The following is a 21,325-nucleotide window of genomic DNA, read 5'->3' on the forward strand; positions in this document are numbered from 1 at the left end:
TGTAATCCCAGCACTTTGGGAGGCCGAGACGGGCGGATCACGAGGTCAGGAGATCGAGACCATCCTGGCTAACACAGTGAAACCCTGTCTCTACTAAAAATACAAAAACTTAGCCGGGCGAGGTGGCGGGCGCCTGTAGTCCCAGCTACTCGGGAGGCTGAGGCAGGAGAATGGCGTAAACCCGGGAGGCGGAGCTTGCAGTGAGCTGAGATCCGGCCACTGCACTCCAGCCTGGGTGACAGAGCGAGACTCCGTCTCAAAAAAAAAAAAAAAAAGCATTAAAGGGCTTCAGTCGAAGTTGAGATGAGGGAAAAAGAGGAGGCACATGGGGATATTAGAGTTTCCAAAGGGAAAATGGTATTTCTTCTCAAACATAATTCCAAAGAGTGCCTTGTTTTTTGTCAAGCATTTGAGTAGTTCATTAACAGGATCACATTCATTAGTTTTTCCCGTTTGTTCGCCATTCTTTTGCTTGTTTGCTTGTTTTTAAGAGATGGGGGGGCGGGGCGGGTCTCACTTTGTTGCCCAGGCTGGTCTCAAACCCCTGGCCTCAAGCAATCCTCCCACCTCAGTTTCTCAAAGTGCTGGAATTACAGGCGTGAGCCACCGCACCTGGCCCCCATTTTTCTTTTTATGGGAACTTGACGAGTGGTACTGATGAAATGATGAAACTCTTCCCATTGCAGTTGACTAGAATCTCCAGATTTTGCCAGTTTTCAGTGACACCTTCAACTGCTTCATTCTAGGTATTAGTAAAGCAGAAATTCATTAAAGAGACAATTTAGGACACTGTCTTGGGAGAAAAAAATAGGGATTAAAATCCAGGAGTTCAAGGATAGAGCATTCCATTAGAGTGGACAACAGAAAATGAGGTCATGTCTACCTAATCATAATAATACAATAATTAATACTTATTGAAGATATACTATGTGTAAGAAATAGTACTGGATTCCTTTTTTCTGTTTGTTTTAGACAGGGTCTCACTCTGTCACCCAGGCTGCTGGAGTGCAGTGGTATATAATCACAGCTCACTGCAGCCTCGACCTCCCAAGCTCAGGTGATCCGCTTGCCTCAGCCTCCCGAGCAGCTGGGACTACAGGTGCACGCCAAAACACCCAGCTAATTTTTGCATTTTTTGTCGAGTCAGGGTTTTGCCATGTTGCCCAGGCTGTTCTGGAACTCCTGAGTTCAAGCGATCTGCCCGCCTCAGCCTCCCAGAGTGCTGGGATTACAGGCGTGAGCAGTACTTGGATTCTTTATGTGTATTCTCTGACTTCCCCCATCGCCATAAGTAGGTGATCTTACCACCGCTGTCTTTTAGATGAGAAAACCTGAGGCTTAGAGAGATCAGTGTCTTGCTCAAGATCACACAGGTGGTGAGTCTGAATTTCACCTGTGAGGACTGACCTGGAGCCCTGCTCAGCAGCCATGCTGTCTTCTCCCTGGAGGGGCACTAACTTCTCTTTTGGGGAGAGGTGGTTAGAGGAGAGCCGTCCAAGTGAGATGAGGAAGGCTGTCACCATTCTGATGAATCTCCATTAAGACACAACGAGAGGGCCACTGTATTAGTCCATTTTCACGTTGCTGATAAAGACACACGTGAGACCGGGCAATTTACAAAAGAAAGAGGTTTAATTGGACTTACGATTCCACATGGCTAGGGAGGCCTCACAATCATGGCAGAAGGCACGGAGGAGCAAAGTCACGTATTTTGTGGTTGGCAGCAGGCAAAAACAGAGCTTGTGCGGGAAAACTTCCGCCTCTAATAACCATCAGATCTCATGAGACTTACTATCAAGAGAACAGCACGGGAAAGACCTGCCCCCATGATTTAATTACCTCCCACCTGGTCCCTCCCACAACATGTGGGAATTCAAGATGAGGTTTGGTTGGGGCACGGCCAAACCATATCAGCCAGGCACAGTGGTGCACACCGGTAATCCCAGCACTTTGGGAGGCCAAGGCCAGAGGATTGCTTGAGCCCAGGAGTTTCAGACCAGCCTGGGCAACATGGCAAAACCCCATCTCTACAAAAAATATAAAAATTAGTTGGGTGTGGTGGCATAAACCTGTAGTCCCAGCTACTCAGGAGGCTGAGGTGGGAGGATAGCTTGAGCACGGGAGGTTGAGGCTGCAGTGAGCCATGATCATGCCACTGCTCTCCAGCCTGGGCAACAGATTAAAACCCTGTCTCAAAAAAATAAAAAAAAAAAAAGAAAAGAAAAGCAGTGTATAAACTGGTAAGCTCTATGCACACATGAGGTGTTAAGAACTGTCTTCTGCTTTTATAAAAATTCCTTTATGCTGCTGACATCCTGGTGTGATCTTTTCCCTCTAGGGATCCACTGCAGAGCCAGATTAGAACTCATGATAGCAGTTTCCTTCTTATCAGCCCTGCTGCCTTCAGCACTTAGAATTTCCCCAATTGGCTGGGCACAGTGGCTCACACCTAAAATCCCAGCACTTTGGGAGGCCGAGGCGGGCGGATCACGAGGTCAAGAGATTGAGACCATCCTGGCTAACACGGTGAAACCCCGTCTCTACTAAAACTACAAAAAATTAGCCGGGCGTGGGGGCGGGCGCCTGTAGTCCCAGCTACTCAGAAGGCTGAGGCAGAAGAATGGCGTGAACCCGGGAGGCGGAGCTTGCAGTGAGCCAAGATCGCGCCACTGCACTCCAGCCTGGGCGACAGGGCGAGACTCCATCTCAAAAAAAAAAAAGGAATTCCCCCAATTCAGCTGTCCCAAATTGTCTTGGCTACTGTGAGTCTCTGGTGGTAATCTATGGATAGTGTCTGGATATTTGGGTCAGATGCTACCAGTTTTTAAAAAGCCCTCTTTCTTAGCAAAACTGTGACTTCTATGTTATGTCCAGACAACGAGCAGAAACTGAACACTGAATAACACAATACCACAGGCAATGGGGTCAAATGCCTGTGAAATAGCCGTCAGGATAAAAGGTTATTATTAGCTTTGCCGCTCGGTTTTTTTCTGGGCTTTGAAGGCTCATCAGTTCCCCCAAGAAATTTTCTGTGCATCTTAAAGAATACCTTTGAAAGGTGCCAGAGAAGCAGGCTGGGATGGAGTAGAGGGATGCCCTGCAACAGGGGTGCTTTCCTCCTGAACCCAGCAGCAGCTGAACAGCAGTGTTCCCGAAGTTCCTCCCCCTGGCACTGGGGGTGGTAAAACGGAGCAGTCAACCAAAGATCATGCCTGAGGACCAGTGCTCAGCCCTAGATGTGCCTGGCAGGAAAGCCACTGAGATCTAAGCACACAGAGGAGTCTCGGCCTCCTCTCTGACTAGTTCTGATAGGGTTTTTGTTAGACTTTCCTGCTAGGAAGGGACCTCTGAGTGTGGACTGGGGCCTGGGAGGGCATGACCAGGAGCGGGGAGCAGCGTCCTCAATAAAAAGAGCAGTGATCATTACGCATTTGCATAGGGCCAAATATTCTTTCTCTTCTCTTTTTTTCTTCTCTTTCTTCCTTACTTTCTTGCATCCTTTCTTTTTAATCACAAATGCCAAATTGGGATGTGCTTTATTTGGGAGAGAAGGCAAGAGACCCCACCCAACAGTCACAGACAACACATGGGTGAGATTTGTCTGCGTTCCCATCAGTGCTTGCCTTCAGAGCTGGAGGTAGATGCCGCAGCAGTCCAGTGACTCAAGCTATGGGGTGCTCACCACTTCCCTTGGGAAATCTGGCCCACGTCTCTGCTGTCTCCTCATTCAAATGTTTTCCCAGCTACTCAGCCACAAGCTCCTTTCCTGGGGGCACTGCAGCTTCCCTCCCTGTGCCACAAGTTTTGACTCATCTTGGACAGAGACGGTGGGAGGTGGGGGACTTGCAGAGCATTCAGCTGGGGTTGCTGTCGTCTGTCAGTTGCTCTCATCCTAGACTGTCAGCTTGGGGCCAAGCAAAGTCCTCCCTTGTTGCTTGTTCTAGGCTTCAAATCAAAGGTCGGCCTCTCCACACCTCATTCTTCAGACTGTAAACTTCCTGAGGGTGGAACTGGTCTCATTCATCTCTGGGTGTTTAGGGCTCAACAAATGAAGTGAATCTTCAGTTTTTCCCATGTTGCATTCTGGAGTAATCAGGGTCTGGGGACAAGACTTTCCCTTGACCTCCCGCAAAGACCCTAACACCATGGCTGGGCACGGTGGCCCACATCTGTAATCCCAGCACTTTGGGAGGCCGAGGCAGGTGAATCGCTTGAGGTCATGAGTTCGAGACCAGCCTGACCAACACGGTGAAACCCTGTCTCTACTAAAAATACAAAATTAGCTGGGCATGGTGGCGCACACCTGTAATCTCAGATATTTGGGAGGTTGAGGCACGAGAATCGCTTGAACCCAGGAGGAGGTTGCAGTGAGCCGAGATTGTGCCACTGCACTCCAGCCTGGTCAACAAGAGCAAAACTCCGTCTCAAAAGAAAAAGAAAAAGAAAAAAAAGACCGTAACACCAGAACTGATGTTTTATTCTGAGGAAGAGAGAAACTGAGCCTGTTTGTGATTTGGCAAAGTGGATTCAAAGCTTTTTTACTTGCTTCAGGCCAACTCTCCTTGTCCCATCTGTCCCCAAAATAAAGCCTTGAACTAGCTTCCTTCCAGCACAGGCAGGCTCCCCACAACAATTATAGGCCATTCATTCATGGCTGCTGAACCTGGTCTCATAAACCCCATTCATTCACTCGGAGGTGAGAAAAGTCACAGTGCACCTCCGGCCCAAGCCAGCACCGTTCCAAAGAAGCCTTGCCCTCTAATTAGTGGGTTATTTGCTACAACAGCTCTTACCCTCCTATTGTAAAATCCAGAGGACAATAGCTCCTTATTGCCTGGCCAGTGTGGTGGGTTCCTGGTTCCATCCATTCCCTGACCCCCCTGCTACCCCTTCCCCCACTGAAAGGGGGAGGCTGTCACCTTGTGTGGTTACCAATTTTAAAAAGGCAAAGTCTTTGATTATTACTATTGGATTTTCCCTTCCCTTACTGTACTGCATTCAAAGGCAATTTCTTTAGCAGGGTGACATCCTACTCAGGGAAGAGACTGGGTTTTTCAGAATGTAAAAGCAAAGGGGCTGGAGGGCAGGCCTGGGATCCTGCTGGCTACTCTTGATTGGTCCTTGTTACCTGTGTCTGGAGCAGGGACCAGCAGCTCCTGCCTTCACTGGGACCTTATCTCACCCGCTTCGCCTCCTTGGACACCCTCTTGGGCAGTTCACCCAGGGGTGCTATGAGGTTACCTACAAAAGGACATGGGACTTCCAGAAAAGTATTTAAACTTGGATCTGAACTAAGGTCGAGCCCTGGACTCTAGTGACCTTCTCAAGCTATTAGCCCCTTTAGTGACTATGGGCTGGTCGTCGCACTTTTCTGTGCCTCAGTTTCTCCATAAACCGTCAGGAGAATTATTTAGCCCTATATCCATGACAAAAGTATTGAGAGAACACATTTGCCCCTTGAAACCCGCCTGCCTCATTTTCCCCAAACCCAGGGGTCTTTCTGAGCTGGGCGCTGTAGGGAAGGGCCCCGGACTGCGAGCGGGGGGGTGACCTGGGTTTGCAAAGCGGCGAAGTAGTCCCCGGATCATTCTACTCATTTGGGGGATTCAAAGGAGGAGGCGTAGCGAGAAAGCGGAGGACGTAACTCTCTTCCCCTCTCAGAGCCTCTGGCCCCGCAGACCCCGGGGTGGGAGCTCGTGCCAGGATCGCGGGGCGCGGGCACGGGCTCCTTGGGCGCCCCGAGGGGGCTGCTGGCCGGGGTAAGACCCGCGGTCTCTTCGGAGGACAGGGTCACGTTCCAGGGGAAGGAGGCGGCGGGCGTGCGGGGCCGGGGAAAGGGGGCCGGGCGGCGGGGACGGACCCTCGGGCCGCTCTGCTCAGGGCCCGAGGGAGCCGCGCGGGAGGCAGGTGCGGAGGTCACGGTCCCAGCGCCTGGAGGAGCCCTCGGGAGGGCGTCGCGGCCCCGCTGGTGGGCAGGAGCGAGCCGGGGCCGGCGCGGCTGCCGGGGGGCGGGGAGGAGGCGCGGGAGGCGGGGCGGAGGCGGCGGCGCCCTCGGGATCCACTCGCCCAGCGCCGGCCCCTGCACTCCCAGCCGCGGCCGCCACCCGCCCCGCAGCCAACTTGGGCCGAAACTTCCCCGGGTCCCGCGCTCCGGAGTCGGGCGCGCAGCCCAGGGAGACCGACGGCGGCCCCCAGGGCCTCCCTCCGCCTCGGCCGCAGGCTCCGCAGCCCCGACCGTCCCCCCGGCCGAGTTCGGGGTCCCCGGCGCGGAGCAGGGAGCCCTCCCGGCGGCAGAAGGGCGCGCGGACTCCGAGCTCCGGGGCTGCCTGGCCGGGCTCCGCTGGCCCCCTCGGAGGCTGCCCCGGCATCTGGGGGCTCGAGACGCCGCGGCGGGACCCCGGGAGCCGAGCACGCCCGCCCGCGCCGCCAGCCCCCGCCCCGGCCGCGGATGAGGAGTCGGATGCGGCGGCCCGAGCGGCCGGAGCGCTGAGAGGAGCGGGCAGGGTCTGCCCCGGGCCCCGCCAGCCGCCCCCTGCGCCCCCCGGGCCCGCCGACCCCGCGCAGCCGAGCGCAGGAAGAGCCGGGCCGGGCCGAGCGGCGCCCGGAGCCCGCGGGCCTGACAAGCGGCGGGACATGCAGGTAAGCGCCGGCCTCGCCCCCGGGACGGCCCCGCCGCGGAACCTCGCGCGGCTCCTCCGCCTTCCCGGCCCCGCTGGTCTCCGCCGGGTGGGTCTGCGCGCCGCGGGCGTCGGTCGGGGAGGGCCGGGGAGGGCCGCGGCGGCGACGGCGGGGTCAGGTGGGGGGAAGGGAGTCGCCCCGGGCGGGGCGGCGAACAAAGCTGGGGACCGCCGGGCCCTCGGCGCGGGCAGGTGGGCTCCGGGGGCGGCAGCGCAGGCGGGGCGGGCACTGCGCGCGGCTGTCCGGGGGCTGGGGCGGGTGGGCCTCCGAGCTTCGCGCTCACTCTCCCGGGTTTGCTCGGGCCCAGCCTGGACCCGCCGCCGAGGTCTGCGCCGGCATCGGGCAGCCCAGCTCCAGGACCACATCTGGATTACTTTACCCGCCAGAAGCGAGTTGGTGCCTGCATTTCTGCCTGGACCGGGCAGGTAGAGCCCGAGTGCCGCTCAGCTTTGTGTTTCTCCGGTGGCTCCAGCGCTCCACGTCCCCGCCGTGGGAGAGGCGGGACGTGACCTCCTCCCTCACCTTCCTGGAGCCTCGGTGGACATGTGGCCAGCGCTCCGGTCGGAGCCAGACTCCGGGAGATTTGCATGCTGCAAATCGTTGGGAGAGGCAATTCGGTTTGCGGGGAGCCTGGCTGGCTCTGTTTTACAGGCAGGGAAACTGAGGCGGCTCCGGCCCTGGGTTGGTTACTCAGCGGAAGGGGTGTGTGTGTCGGGTGTTCCTCTCCACTTTACCCGGGCCCTTCTTCACTGCTTTTGCCACCTGGCCACGTTGGCAACAGCTTCCAGTTGCTACTGCCCTGGGCAGAGGTTCAGCCTGGTACCTGGAGGAGAAAGGCTAGGGATCACAGAATCGATCCCCCACACTGCTCCAGGGGCCCTGGAATGTGCCCATTCACCAGAGCTGCGATGGGGCGTCTGTGCCCATGCCGTCAGTGTGCAGCCGCAAACCCTGGCTCGGCAGGGCAGGGTCAGCTGCTAGCCAGCCACCAGCACTCATCCAAGCACACGGGGGGGACGCTTAGGGAGCCCCCTCCTGTGACCGGCCCCTAAGGCAACAGAGAGCCCAGGCAGCAGCGGGCACGCCCTCAGAGAGCCTAAGGACCCCTTCCTGCACCCAGCCTTTCCTGCCATCCGATTAACCAGCAGAATTCACTTATCAAAGGCAGGACTCCCCATCTCAGACACAGAGGAGTGGATGCCAGACCTGGAGCTTGCACCCACACCCCTGCCTGGGCTCACACATGGGTCCTGGCAAACACACCGACCTGTTAGAGGTGAAAGACTGAGGGCTGGTTTTCCTCCGTCTCAAAATAGTGTCTGTTCTGTCTTTGACACACAAGATTTGTGGTTATAAATAGCAAGGAGGAGGAGGTGTGTCTCCTTGGAAGGACGGCAGTGCTGAAAGAAACCTCTTAGGCACCCTTGTGAGAGGAGTGATGGAGCTGGAGTCTTCATGGTGATGACAAGTCCAGCAGTCCAAGGGAACGGTCACAGTTAAAACCAGGGCTTTTTACTAACAGGTGCAGGTGGCGCGGACAACAGGGCAGGAGGTGAAGGAAGTAAAGGAACCTAAAGCGACAATGGATGGGTCAGTACCCAAGGGCAGCGGGGAAGGACATCTCCCCTTCCCTTTCTCTCTCTTCTTAAAGACAGTCAGGCCAGGGGCGCTCTGTGGGATCTGCCTGCCAGGGGAGCAGGAGCCAGGCTCGGAGGAGCTTGCTGGTCTTTTTCCACCGATGGATTTCGTACTTTCCCAGGCTCTGATATCATATCTATTTGAATATGAATAGGTGAGTGAGGGTGTGTGTCTGTGTGTTTCTCCGGGGTGTCTGAAACCAGTCCCCTCTTTAGTTCATTTGGTGATTGTAATATCACCAGGGGTTTCTTACTGACTTGAAACCACCCTTTTCTGAATGTTTTTCTGTCCAAAAAGCATAAGTTAAAGGGATATCGCCAAAATTGCTGGGAGCCAAATGCTGCAAAAGGAAAAATCTGGGATTCTTCTTCCCTTGTGTATTTCACCCTCTGACTCTAGTGGCAGCTGAAAGATGTTTTGTTTGCTCTTCTTCAAAATCAAGAAAGGCAGGGGACTAGGCTGGTCTGTTCTCATTTTTAATTCTAGGACGGTTCTGCTGGTTTCTGGATTGTTACAGCCTGACTTCTCTAGCATGGAGGAAAGTTTTCACATGAAGTGATAGTCGTCGTCTTCTCTGAAATAGAAACCAGTCAGTTCACAAAAGCTCTCGCGTGTGCGAGAGCTGCTGCTTCTCTCTGGCTCGTTTTCAAACCGCCTGCCATTTGTCTCCTTAATCTTCTAAGCAGGTCTTCAGAGCCCACCTTTGCTCCGGCGCCACTCCCGGATGCAGTCCTCAGAGTGTTTGGTCCTGGTGGTAGTTCCTGGTTGTTTCAGGTCTCTGAAGACACACAGCAGCAATAGATGTAAAACCCCGGGGGCAATGAGAGCACGTCGGAGCTCCAGTTAAGGGCAGCCTTGGCTGGTTTCTGTTGAGCGTCTTCACCGTATCTAGGAGTCCGGAAACATCCAGCAGAGGGACTGTGCATCGATGTTGCCATATAGATGAAAAGACATGCTCATTTTAAATCTGAGCCACCCTTTAAAGTAAAACTAACCTTCTGTCCATCGCTGGGGTGCAGCCTGTGCACTCCCTGAAGCAGCATGCTGGAGGAACCCGGAAAATGGAAACTGTTTGGTACAGTTCTGACTGGACTGTTCCCTTCGGCGAGAACTGCCCTAACTCTGTCGAGCAGGTGACTGCACAGCCCCTACCAGGCCCTCTCCACCCCTGGCCCGGCTCTGTTTACCTGGCTAAATTTAAACCTCCGCCCCCTCCATCCCAGTTTGACCCACTGGCTTGCGGTCTCTCCACTGGGCTGGCTGCTGCAGCAGCATTTCCTGACTTCTTCGCCCCTGTGGTTGCAGTTTGGTCTTTTTGTGCTGCATGAATCCTCTTCCAGACTTTCTAAAGTTGGTCTCTCTCCCCACTGCTTCTCCACCCATGTGGCTTTCTTCCCAACTCTTTCCTCCTGGTTGATTTGGAACCTGGTTCGGTACTGGGGGAAGATGCTCTCCCCTAACCCTTCCAGACTCTGCCTGTCACTTAAGGTCCTCAGGGGGCTGTGCTGACTGTAATCATTGCCCAGCCTGGCTGCCAGGCGGATCCCCTTTGGGTAAGCACATAGGGTGCTGGCAGCAGTGCAGCCCTTAAAGGGACAGGGACGTTCTCTTAGAAGGTCTTTGTCTCCCCAAACCTCCAACTCCCCTAAGAAGCCAACTCACCTGGATGTCCTGTTCTTTGCATCACTGTCTTTTCTTGAGGTTTTGCTGGGGAGTGTGTTTGAGTGGGTGGGGGTGCACACGGTAGCTTCTCTGTGGGTCTCAGTAATATTTTCTTTTCTTTCCTTTTTTTTTTTTTTTTTTTTTTTTTTTACAGAGTCTTTCTCTGTTGCTCAGGCTAGAGTGCAGTGGTGTGATAATGGCTCACTGCAGCCTCAACCTCCTGGGCTCAAGTGATGCTCTCACCTCAGTCTCCCCAGTGACTGGGACTGTAGGAGGCATGCACCTTCATACGTGGCTAATTTTTTTTTTAATTTTTTTGTATAAATTGGGTTTTGCTATGTTGCCCAGGCTGATCTTGAATTCCTGGGCTTAAGTGATCCTCCTGCCTCAGCCTCCCAAAGTTCTGGGATTATAGACATGAGCCACCTTTCCCGGCCTTGCTTGTCTTTTCTGTAAAGTGAGAGCATTGGGTTAGTTGGTCCCAGAGGCCCCTTCCAGCTGTAACGTCCTGTCACTCTGAACAGCTCCAGCTCTTTCAGGTTTGGGAATCCCTCTGCTGTGGACAGGCCTGGGGTGTCCCCACCAGAGGGCGGGTGGGTGCTCTGGGCCTGCTGCTTTCACAGAGTTACTGTTTCACCAGTCGTGGTCTCAGAGGCAGGGTTTGTGGTCAAGCTGGAGGCTCAGGTTGTGCTCCTGGCTTTGGGCTTGGGCCTGCCAGGAGCCTCTGTGGTTCGCTGGCATCTGGGAGATTATGACAAGCCTCTGTCTCCAGCTTTGGGTGACTTTGGGGCTGGTGCCTGCGTTCCTGGGGGGAGGTACCCCAACCTTTCTTAAAGGGGTGTCCAGTCTCCTCTCCTCTATAGCCTCCTAGAGCCCCAGAAATGCTCACTCCTAAAAGGTTACTCCTGTCTAATTTATACAGTGGATTTCCTGAGGCCTGGGAAATGATAGCTGGCCTTGGCTTAGAAAAGGCAATGGACTCAAAAGTTCCTGGTTTACACACTTTAGCCCCCAAAGGTCACTTTAGAGTTATCTGCAAATGATTAATTGTTGGATTTGCTCTGAGTCCTGTTGGGAAGCAAAAACTATAATATAAAAAATATAATGTTATGAAAAATGTAAAGTAACAAAGCTTTTCTGAGGCCAGCTCGTGGCCATCCTGTTTGCCGCTCTCAGTCTGGCTTCTCTTAGAGAGGTCAGGCCCAGAACCAAAGGTGTGCAGCCGCAGAGCGGCCCTGAGCTTCTGGGCTCTTGCTGGTGTCGTGCCTGCGCTGGTGACACTTTCTGAACTTAACCAGTGGGTGGACATGGGCAAGAAGCCAGTGGCCCCGCACCCATTGCTCTTGCCGGTGAATAGTGGGGCAAAGTTGAGTGCCTGTCATAGACTCCTCCCTAAGGTTATAGATTTCACCCGAATTTGTTGAGAAGTTTCTCCTGAGAAATTTTGAGTAAAGAATTACTGAATTTTCTTAGAAATCTTGTTTGGGGGTATGAGACCTGCAATCAAAGCAATTGAACTTTTAAAGAGATTGTGTATATAAATTGAGAACTAGAATTTGGAGCTCCCCCTTGGGAGTGGGGGCTGGTGAGTGAGTGAGGGAAGAGGGGGCACCGTCAGTTGTGCTGGCAGGGTACACTCGGGGACGAGGCTGGCGGGGTGCACTGGGGGACGAGGCTGGCGGGGTGCACTGGGGGACGAGGCTGGCGGGGTGCACTCGGGGACGAGGCTGGCGGGGTGCACTCGGGGACGAGGCTGGCGGGGTGCACTCGGGGACGAGGCTGGCGGGGTGCACTCGGGGACGAGGCTGGCGGGGTGCACTCGGGGACGAGGCTGGCGGGGTGCACTGGGGGACGAGGCTGGCGGGGTGCACTCGGGGACGAGGCTGGCGGGGTGCACTCGGGGACGAGGAGGGCTTTTGAGGCAGACCTCCTGGGTGTGAACCCCAGCACAGCTGTGTCACCTGAGGCAGGGCAGGTTACCTGACTTCTCTGTGTCTCAGTTTTCTTACTTGTATACTGGAAACAGTAACTTTATACCTATCTCACACGGTTGCTATGTGGTATGTGGTGGCTAGGACTAGTGTACATAAAGCATCTGGACCATGCCTGGAGCTTTGTGGGGCTCTAGACGCAACAGCTTTCATGGCGATACTGATGCGGGCTGGCTGGCACGGCCGCCAGAACTCTTTGGCACCTGCCCTGGACTTGCTCTGCCTTGAAAGATGGAGGCGGCTTTATGTGGGACACTAGCATCACCCACTGTTTATGTCAGCATGCATCACCCTTCTCCAGGGAAATGCGTCTCATGGACAGTGACTGTGTCCCATCAGGCATAGGAGTCATTTTGATCATTACACGACAGGAAGAGAGGTTTGTGGAATGACTGGGAGAGCACAGATGCTCAGGGTGAGCTGCCACGAAGGGAAGGAAGAGGCAGGCAGGTGGACGGGAAAGGAGAGCTCCGCTGACGTGGTCCTGTGTGGCTGAGAATCCAGCAAGTCCCTGGCTGAAAAGGAAGGGGTCCTGCTGACCCCATCTCAGAGGCATCTGTCGTTTAAACGAAGCAAATGCTGAGATGTTCCCTGGATTTGGAAATCATCCAAAATCGTAACTTGTTGCATTTTATTATTCTTAAAAGGGTAACCTCTGTGAAGTAATATCTAAAATCAACTTTATGCTGAGCACTGTGGCTCACGCCTGTAATCCCAGCACTTTGGGAGGCCGAGGATCATTTGAGGTCAGGAGTTCAAGACCAGCCTGACCAACATGGTGAAACCCCGTCTCTACTAAAAATACAAAAAATTAGCCGTGCATGGTGGCGGGCACCTGTAGTCCCAGCTACTCGGGAGGCTGAGGCAGGAGAATCTCTTGAACCCAGGAGGTGGAGGTTGCAGTGAGCCGAGATTTCGCCACCGCACTACAGCCTGGACAACAGAGCAAGACTCCATCTCAAAAAAAACGAATAGCTTTAAATACGAGGTGGGGGAGATGCTACTTGAGACTTTTCCTTTTCCCCTAGGCCAGGGCCACCTACCCTGTGAGGCAGAGCAGTTTGCTGTGAAGGGAAAGGTTTGAGGACCTCCCACCTGGGGGCCCCAGGAGCCAGGTGGGTGGCTGAACTGAGTGAGGGAAGAGGAGAGGGCTTAGAATACAAGAGGGAATGGAGGGGCACCCCCTGTGGCCAACTTGTGAATGCGTTTCCACCTAAAGGCATCTGGTTCATCTATGAACGCTCAGAGTCAGCCCTACCGAACATCCAAACACCCGGCCACAGGCTGGGTGCTGTCAGGGCCCGTTGTTAGGGAGCGTGCACCTTGCCAGGCAGGGGCCTCTGGCTGACTAGTGGGACCCACTTGCTTTCCCGATCAAGGCCCTTCCCCAGCGTGGGGGTGAGTGCCTGACCTAGGGGTTGGATCAGGCCCTTTAACTTGTGAGGGCCCAGGGACAACTGTCCCCCCAGCCCTGCTCTCACCTGCTCAATCTCCCAGCTTCTCTAAGCGAATGGCATCTCTTATGGAGGTGTCAGGTACTCAGCCAGCGCTCATGTAGTCCTCTTTCCTGCCAGTTTTGTGTATCATTCCTGATATCGATAGGGAGATTTCACACTTTCCTGGAATACCTTCCTTACCATCACTACAGCTTAAAACACAACCCAGGCTTGGCAGCGTGGTCTCCCAAGCCCTCCACAGCCTCCCCTGCCCCTGCAGCCTCGTCTTGAACGGTGCCCTCTCCCACCCAGTTCCTGATAGGGGGCCTCCTTGAAGTTGTATGAACACCCATGCTCTTTCAGGGCCCTCGCGTCTGTGCTCCCTCTGCTGACTGCTCCTGGTCCCCTCTGTCTGGCATGGCTCTTCCCCGCCCTTCAGCTTTCGGTGTCTCAAAAAGGCCCTGTGTTGGGAGTAGCCGCCGGCCCCAGCTGCTCTCTGTTCCTGTCTGTTTCTTCTAGTGGGAGGATCACTCGAGCCTTGGAGTGTTAGGCTGCAGTGAGCTACGATAGTGCCGCTGTACTCCAACCTGAGCAACAGTGTGAGACCCTTGTCTCTAAAAATAAAAAAAGAAAAAATATATAGCTCCTGAACTTTAGGAGCTATTGTTCTCATAACTTCTACTATGTGTGAGTAGCAAGTGTGCAGTATTCCAAAACCTTCCAAGTCTTCCATCTCCCATATCCTGTGCCTAAGATCAGCTTGGGATGCTACACGTGGAAGGTGGTTTCCAGTATACAGTAGAAATGCAGAGGGAACAGGAAATCAGAGGACGCTGCCCAGGCCAAGCAGGAGAACCTGGAGGAAGCACAGAGCCGACCCCTTGCTCAGGCTATGTCCTCAGGTGCTGCCATTACTAGTGGAATCTGTTTCACCCATCTGTGCGATCAGATTAAGAGTGGTGAAAGGAACTGGATTGGGGTTCCATGAGTGCTCCATACCCAATGCCCCACGTCACAGGCTCTCAGTCATTGCTGAATGAAACAATTCTAGGCCCTCATTCCAAGCTGTTGTCTCCATCTCTAACTCATCTCTTTGGTTCCAGGTTGTCCAGCACCAGTATTCACTAAGGTCTTATTAAATATAATTAGAAAATAACTGTTAGGAAAAAGGTCTCCAGTTTCATGGGCAGGTGCATTGATCTTAGAGGCATTGCTCTGTCACCCAGGCTGGAGTGCGGTGGCTCAATCATAGCTCACTGCAGCCTCCAACTCCTAAGCTCAGGTGATCCTCCTGCCTCAGCCTCCTGAGTAGCTGGGACTACAGGCACACACAACCATGTCCAACTGATTTTTAAATTTTTTGTAGAGATAGGGTCTCATTATGTTGTCCAGGCTGGTCTTGAACTCCACTTCAAGTGACCCTCCCACTGTGGCCTCTGGGAAGGTGGGAGCTCTGGGATTGCCCTGGGATTGCAGGTGTGAGTCACCCCTCCTGGCCTATTACCTCGCCTTTGCTGCACGATCTTCACTTGGCTTCCAGGGCATCTCACTCTTCCAGTTTCCCTTCTTGCCCATTGGCAGCAGCTTACCTGATTTTCTCTATCTCTTTGGACCTCTTGTCTTCTCTCTGTACAGTTATACACTGCATGAAGATGTTTCGGTTAATGATGGACTGCATAGACCACAGTGGTCTATGGTCTAAATATCTATATCTATCATAAGATAGTTCACTGTGCCTTTTCTGTGTTTATATTTGTTTAGATACGTGAATACTTACCACTGTGTTCCAGCTGCCTAGAGTATTCAGTACAGTCACATGCTGTGCAGGTTTGCAGCCCAGGAGCAATCAGCTAGAGCGTCTCACTTGGGTGTATAATAGACTCTACCATCTAGGTTTGTGTAGGTTCACTCTGACTTCACACAGTGATGACATGGCCTAATGACATGCTTCTCAGGAGGTATCCCTGTCGTTAGGCGACGTGTGACTGTACTGTACGGATGGCTGTAAGTACTGTCTCTACCCTTAGGAACCTCATGGTTTTTTTTTTTTTTTTTGAGACAGAATATCCCTCTGTCGCCCAGGTTGGAGTGCATTTTTCTGCCTCAGCCTTCCGAGTAGCTGGGACTACAGGCGCACGCCACCACACCTGGCTAACTTTTGTATTTTTGGTGGAGACAGGGTTTCACCATATTGGCCAGGCTGGTCTCAAACTCCTGACCTTGTGATCCGCCCTTCTCGGCCTCCCAAAGTGCTGGGATTACAGGCGTGAGCCACCGCGCCTGGCCAGGAACCTCATGTTTTTGTGTCTTGCCTGCTCCTCTCTCTTGAACTCCAGTGTTGCTGAAGCAGCACCTTCTCTACAGAATTACACGCCTCTGAGTTCGTCCCCGCCTTCCCACAGCCCTCTCCATCGCATCCTCCTTGTTGCTCATGCTGTAAACCCTGGAGTCAGTCTTGACTTTTCCCTTCTCTCCCTTCCGGCATCGAATCCATCAGTGATTCTTACCAAATCCAAATTCAGAACATTCCCAGCCCCTCTGATGACTTCTCACCTCCTCTACCCCTCTTATCCCAGCTCATCCTGGCTCATTAGGAGGCGTGGTCTTTCTGAGTTAGTTAGGGCAGCAATCCTGTTTTGACATGTCAGATCTTGTCACTCTTCTCTTCAAAACTTTCCGGTGGACTTCCATCTCATGGAGGACAAAGCCAGGTTCTCACACTAGCTTACAAGCCCTTGGTAGCCAGCCTCCACTTACCTCTGCAACCTCACCCTAGCAAGGGCTTCTGTGACTTTCCTATATAGATCATAACCCTCTCACCATTCTCTAGCCCTCTTCTCTGCTTTATTTCTCTCTGTTATACCCGTGGAACATACAGGTATTTTGTATTTCACTTTCTGGTCCTCTGTCTGCTTCCCCTTGCTAAAACAGAAACACCACAAGGGCAGGGATTGTTGTATGTCTTGTCCACTGTTGTATCTTGAGTCCATGGGACAGTGCCTGACACGCAGTGGGTGTTGAGAAAACATTTGCTGAAGGGCTTAAGTGGATGAAAGACAGCGGTTTCACCTGTTGGCAGGGAAGAGTGTTAACAGTGGGAACAGGCTGGGCGTGGTGGTGCATTCCTGTAATCCCAGTGCTTTGGGAGGGATGGCTTGAGTCCAGGAGTTCGAGACCAGCCTGAGCAACATAACAAGACACCCGTCTCTACAAAAAATTTTAAAAAGTATCTGGGTGTGGTGGCGCACACCTGGAGTCCCAGCTGTTTGGGAGGCTGAGGTGGGAGCATCACTTGACCTGGGAGGTTGAGGCTGCGGTGAGCTATGATTGCACTGCTGCACTCCAGCCTGGGTGACAGAGGGAGACCTTGCCTGAAAACGAACAGACAAAATCGTTGATCCTTCCTCTGCTCCGTTGCTCCCTCCCCATCTTGGCCTCCTTTGCCGTACCACAGAATGGGACAACTGGCGAGAACGTGTGGCCCTGGGATATGCCTGTTTTATCAGAACTGATGAAAGTGTAACATGTTCACGAAAAACATTGGCTTTTTTTTTCATTTTTTAATTCGTTCATATTTTCATTGAAAATACAAAGAAAATGATGATTTTGAGTTATCATTGGTAGGATTTTGGTGCATTCCTTTTCGGGTTTTTCTGCCTGTGTGTACAAGCACACACATATATTTATGGGCCCAGGTATGTGTTTCTGCACATGCCTGTCTCCTCCGGACAGACGGTGACACCTTGAGGGCCAGCGCCATGCCTGTTCTCCTCCTCTCCAGCTCCTCTCGAGCCTGGCGTGGATCAGGTGCACACAGTGGTCGGTCACAGGGGTGACTGGACAGGTGCGTGGTCAGTTTCCTGGTGAGCACTTGGAGTCCATGCAGAGCCAGTTCCTGTGATTTCCTTGCCTTTTTGGTTCATGAGCTGCTTGGTAAGGGCAACGCCTTCACCACTTTTGTTTCCCTAAGGTTGTTCCAGAGTCAGGTTTCTCAGCCCCGGCACTATGGATATTTTGGACCCAATAATTCTTTGTTGAAGAGGGAACATACCTGGCCCCTACCCACAAGATGCCAGTAGCACCCCACTCTGAAGGATGACAACCAAAAATGTCTCTGGACATTGCCAAATGTCCCCTGGGGAGAGCGGGAGGGAGCAGAGTCACCCTGGGAGGTCACTGCTGTTCTAAAACGCCTCTGGTTTTTTCCTGACAATCTTCCCTTGTTTTTGTCTCCCTAAATCCTGTGGATTTATTATCCGTTTTACATCCTATTTCCATGCTACTGCCGAGGGCAGGCCGTTGGGGAGCTGAGGTGAATTACGGCAGCAGCTTTCTCACTAGCTGTTGGTCCCCGGGCCCACCCCCGCAAGGCCATCTCCCCCACTGCTCACAGCGTGCCATGCCGCTACCCTCTTCGCCCATGAACGGCCACCCTGCTGATTAAACAGGTCCGCAAGTTGAACGAGGTGTCCCATGGCAGAAGAGGTTTTGGTATTTACTGTGTAATTGGGGTATCAGCCTTCCTTGGTTTAGTCTGGCAGTGATTTTCAAGCTTTTACAAGTCTTTGCAAGCCCATGCTTTCCATCCTGTCCAGTGGAAAGTACGTGGCCTTGAGGCTCAGGTGGACTTGGGTTTAAACCAACTCAGCTGTTCAAGCCTGATTGGCTTGCCTTGCCCATTTAGGTTTTCTGAACTCCAGTTTCTTCACTGTTTAAACAGGGATAATACTGCCCAACTCCTAAGGTCATTTTTGAGAATGAAATGTGATAATTTTGTGAATTAGCGCAATGCCTGACATATATCATGTACTTAGTCAATGTTAGCTCCCTCTTTAACATTTCGTTGAAAAAAAGTAAGTGTCAAGAAATTGACTCCTAGATTCTCAAATACCTCGTCAGAATTTTTGCAGAAGAACTGAGTGTTTTATAATTTGGTTTATTTTGACAATTGAGGAGACAAAGGAGACCTGAGAATTCATTTACACAACAGCTGCTTTTACCAAAGAGCTGTTGAGAGCTCTGCAGCTCCAGGCTCTTGAACTTTTCCTGGACAGTCCTTCCAACCAAGATGTGGGTTCCTGGATGGCAGGAGTGATGTCCTCCTTGTCTGGGCTCCTCTCTCCTCACTGATAACCCCGCCACTCAGCGTTGCTGCTACTCAGTCATACTGACAAGTTAATGAGCTAGTGACTTCTAAGCAGGTTATCATCCCCAGTTCAAGAAGTCCAGCCTTGCATTACCGCATTTCATTGATATTAAGATGCGTTTCAACATGTGAGGTCAGAATGCATCTCAGAATCAATATTGTATGACAGTTCGATGACACGTACTTTTCTTTCTTAGTGGTACAAAATAATGGTGCATTCTAGAATCAGTAGCATCTTAGGTTTGGTGAAATCAGGTAATCGATCACCGTTGACTAAGGTGGCCTGTTGTCATTTCCTGGCACCTACCTTAGTGTTCACTTGGAAATGCACTTTTGTATTTTGCCAAACGGAATATTTGTTTCCTGTCACCCTCAAGTTGAACATCTATTAACCATGTTAAAATTGAGAGAGGAAGGCCGGGCGCGGTGGCTCAAGCCTGTAATCCCAGCACTTTGGGAGGCCGAGACGGGCGGATCACGAGGTCAGGAGATCGAGACCATCCCAGCTAACACGGTGAAACCCCGTCTCTACTAAAAAATACAAAAAAAAACCTAGCTGGGCAAGGTGGCGGTTGCCTGTAGTCCCAGCTACTCAGGAGGCTGAGGCAGGAGAATGGTGTAAACCCGGGAGGCGGAGCTTGCAGTGAGCTGAGATCGCGCCACCGCACTCCAGCCTGGGCGACAGAGCAAGACTCCATCTCAAAAAAAAAAAGAAAAAGAAAAAGAAATTGAGAGAGGAAATTCTACGCAAAAACTGAATGTCCCGTGGACTCTGGACCCTGATGCTTGAGCCTGCTGGGCTGCTTGTGGCCACCTGGGGATCAGCAGTCCAGGATTTCTGCCCTTGCATTACTGAGCATCTTGAGCAAATGTGCTTGTCACTGCCAGTCTCCCTCTTCTCATTGGTAAATGGAATCACAATGTAACCCCTTCCTATCTCATAGAATTGTTAGGGTCAAGTGACATGGTGTGTAGGAAAGTGCTTTATAACCAACGTAAGAACAACAAAGTGCTGTTCCTACCTGTTATGCAGAAGGGAACTGTAACCCAAAGACTTGCTGAAATTCACTGACAAAACACAGCCCCAGGTGACTCAGCGTTGATTCATACCTGGCACTGACCTTCTTATTTGTCTATTTCTAGGAGAGAGACTTTGAAATTATAGAAGCTTGTCTGGTGAGATGAAATAGTATCCCAAAGGATCAAAAAGAAGTTACATCCTATAAATAGAATGCAAGCTTTTTTTTTTTTCTTTTTTCATTTTATACTTTCCTGTTTCACTGCCTTGGCATTGGAAAATATGGGGTAAAATATTGTTAACATTAACACAAATATATTTATCATGAAGAGTAAGTCTAATCTCTTATGTACAGTGTTTTAAAAAAATCAAGTTCTGGCCAGGGACGATGTTTCACGCCTGTAATCCCAGCACTTTGGGAGGCTGAGGCGGGCGGATCAGGAGGTCAAGAGATCGATACCATACTGGCTAACATGGTGAAACCCCATCTCTACCAAAAATACAAAGTTAGCTGGGCATGGTAGTGCGCGCCTGTAGTCCCAGCTACTTGGGAGGCTGAGGCAGGAGAATCGCTTGAACCTGGGAGGCAGAGCTTGCAGTGAGCGGAGATTGCGCCACTGCACTCCAGCCTGGCGACAGAGCAAGACTCTGTCTCAAAAAATAAAAATAAAAAAAATTAAGTTCTGCAGTGCAACAGATGCTGGCCCAACCCTCGCTCCAAAACCTCATGGCAGTGTGACCCCCACACAGAGGTGACCCCCACACAGAGGTCACCTTGAAGCAAGTTAGCCAAACTTTCTTGACCCCAGTTTCCTCATCTGCTAAAGTCTTAAAAGGCTGTTGTGAGGAAGAAATGAAATGAACAGAAAGCACTTACATTATAAATGCAGGCAGGATCTTGCACTTAGAAAGCACCAGAAAATGTTGGCTCTAATTATGCTTCTGAACAACCACAAAACATGCTATTGTGCAATTGCCAGTGACTGGTTCTGCTGACAGAATCAAAAGCTTGGTTATGTCTTGGAAGAAGGAATGGAGTGGTGTTATTTTCATGCTAAACCATGGCATTAATAAGCTATACAAACATGTCAATTCAACAGTAGTCTGACCTAAATAATATTGGATTTTCAACACATACAGCATGTTATACAGTAACCAAATCAAGAATCCTGGTCGAAACCTTCCCAGACAGCTTTGAAATATTTCCTTTCAAATGAGATTCTTGAAGTTCCCTGTTACCCACTCCATGTGGTGAAGTTAAGCAGCATCCCACTTTTATGCTTAAAAGCCTAGGAGACCTGGCCAGGCACGGTGGCTCATGCTTGTAATCCCAGCACTTTTGAGAGGCCGAGGTGGGTGGATCACCTGAGGTCAGGAGTTTGAGACCAGCCTGGCGTGGTGGAAACCCCGTCTCTACTAAAAATACAAAAATTAGCCAGGCATGGTGGCGGGCGCCTGTAATCCCAGCTACTTGGGAGGCTGAGGCGGGAGAATTATTTGAACCCAGGAGGTGGAGGTTGCAGTGAGCTGAGCTCACGCCATTGCACTCCAGCCTGGACAACAGAGCAGGAGTATGTCTCAAAAAAAAAAAAAAAAAAAAAAAAAAAAGCCTAGGAGACCTGCCCTCAAAAAATGTGCTGTGGGGAGGCGGTGTCCTACGGATCTCTCTCGTTCAGTATGGCATAGACTTCTGAGAAGTTACCATGAACCTACTTTCACAGTTGAGGGCTAGGGAAAGTCTTACAGTGTGAAATTC

The 21,325-nt window shown here is 52.0% G+C and overlaps 1 protein-coding gene across 1 annotated transcript in view; it reads left to right on the forward strand.

Moving 5' to 3' along the window:
* The first annotated feature begins 6,505 nt into the window (after positions 1 to 6,505).
* The window catches only part of WNT5B (Wnt family member 5B), a 128,302-nt gene continuing 113,482 nt past the window's right edge, over positions 6,506 to 21,325 (forward strand). Inside the window, exon 1 of the mRNA XM_077953265.1 lies at positions 6,506 to 6,639. Within this exon, the coding sequence (XP_077809391.1) occupies positions 6,634 to 6,639 (6 nt within the window). The 5' untranslated portion in view covers positions 6,506 to 6,633. The remainder of the gene's footprint in view (positions 6,640 to 21,325) is intronic.

This window comes from Macaca mulatta, chromosome 11 (genome assembly GCF_049350105.2).
Source record: "Macaca mulatta isolate MMU2019108-1 chromosome 11, T2T-MMU8v2.0, whole genome shotgun sequence".
In the NCBI taxonomy this organism is placed as follows: Eukaryota; Metazoa; Chordata; class Mammalia; order Primates; family Cercopithecidae; genus Macaca; species Macaca mulatta.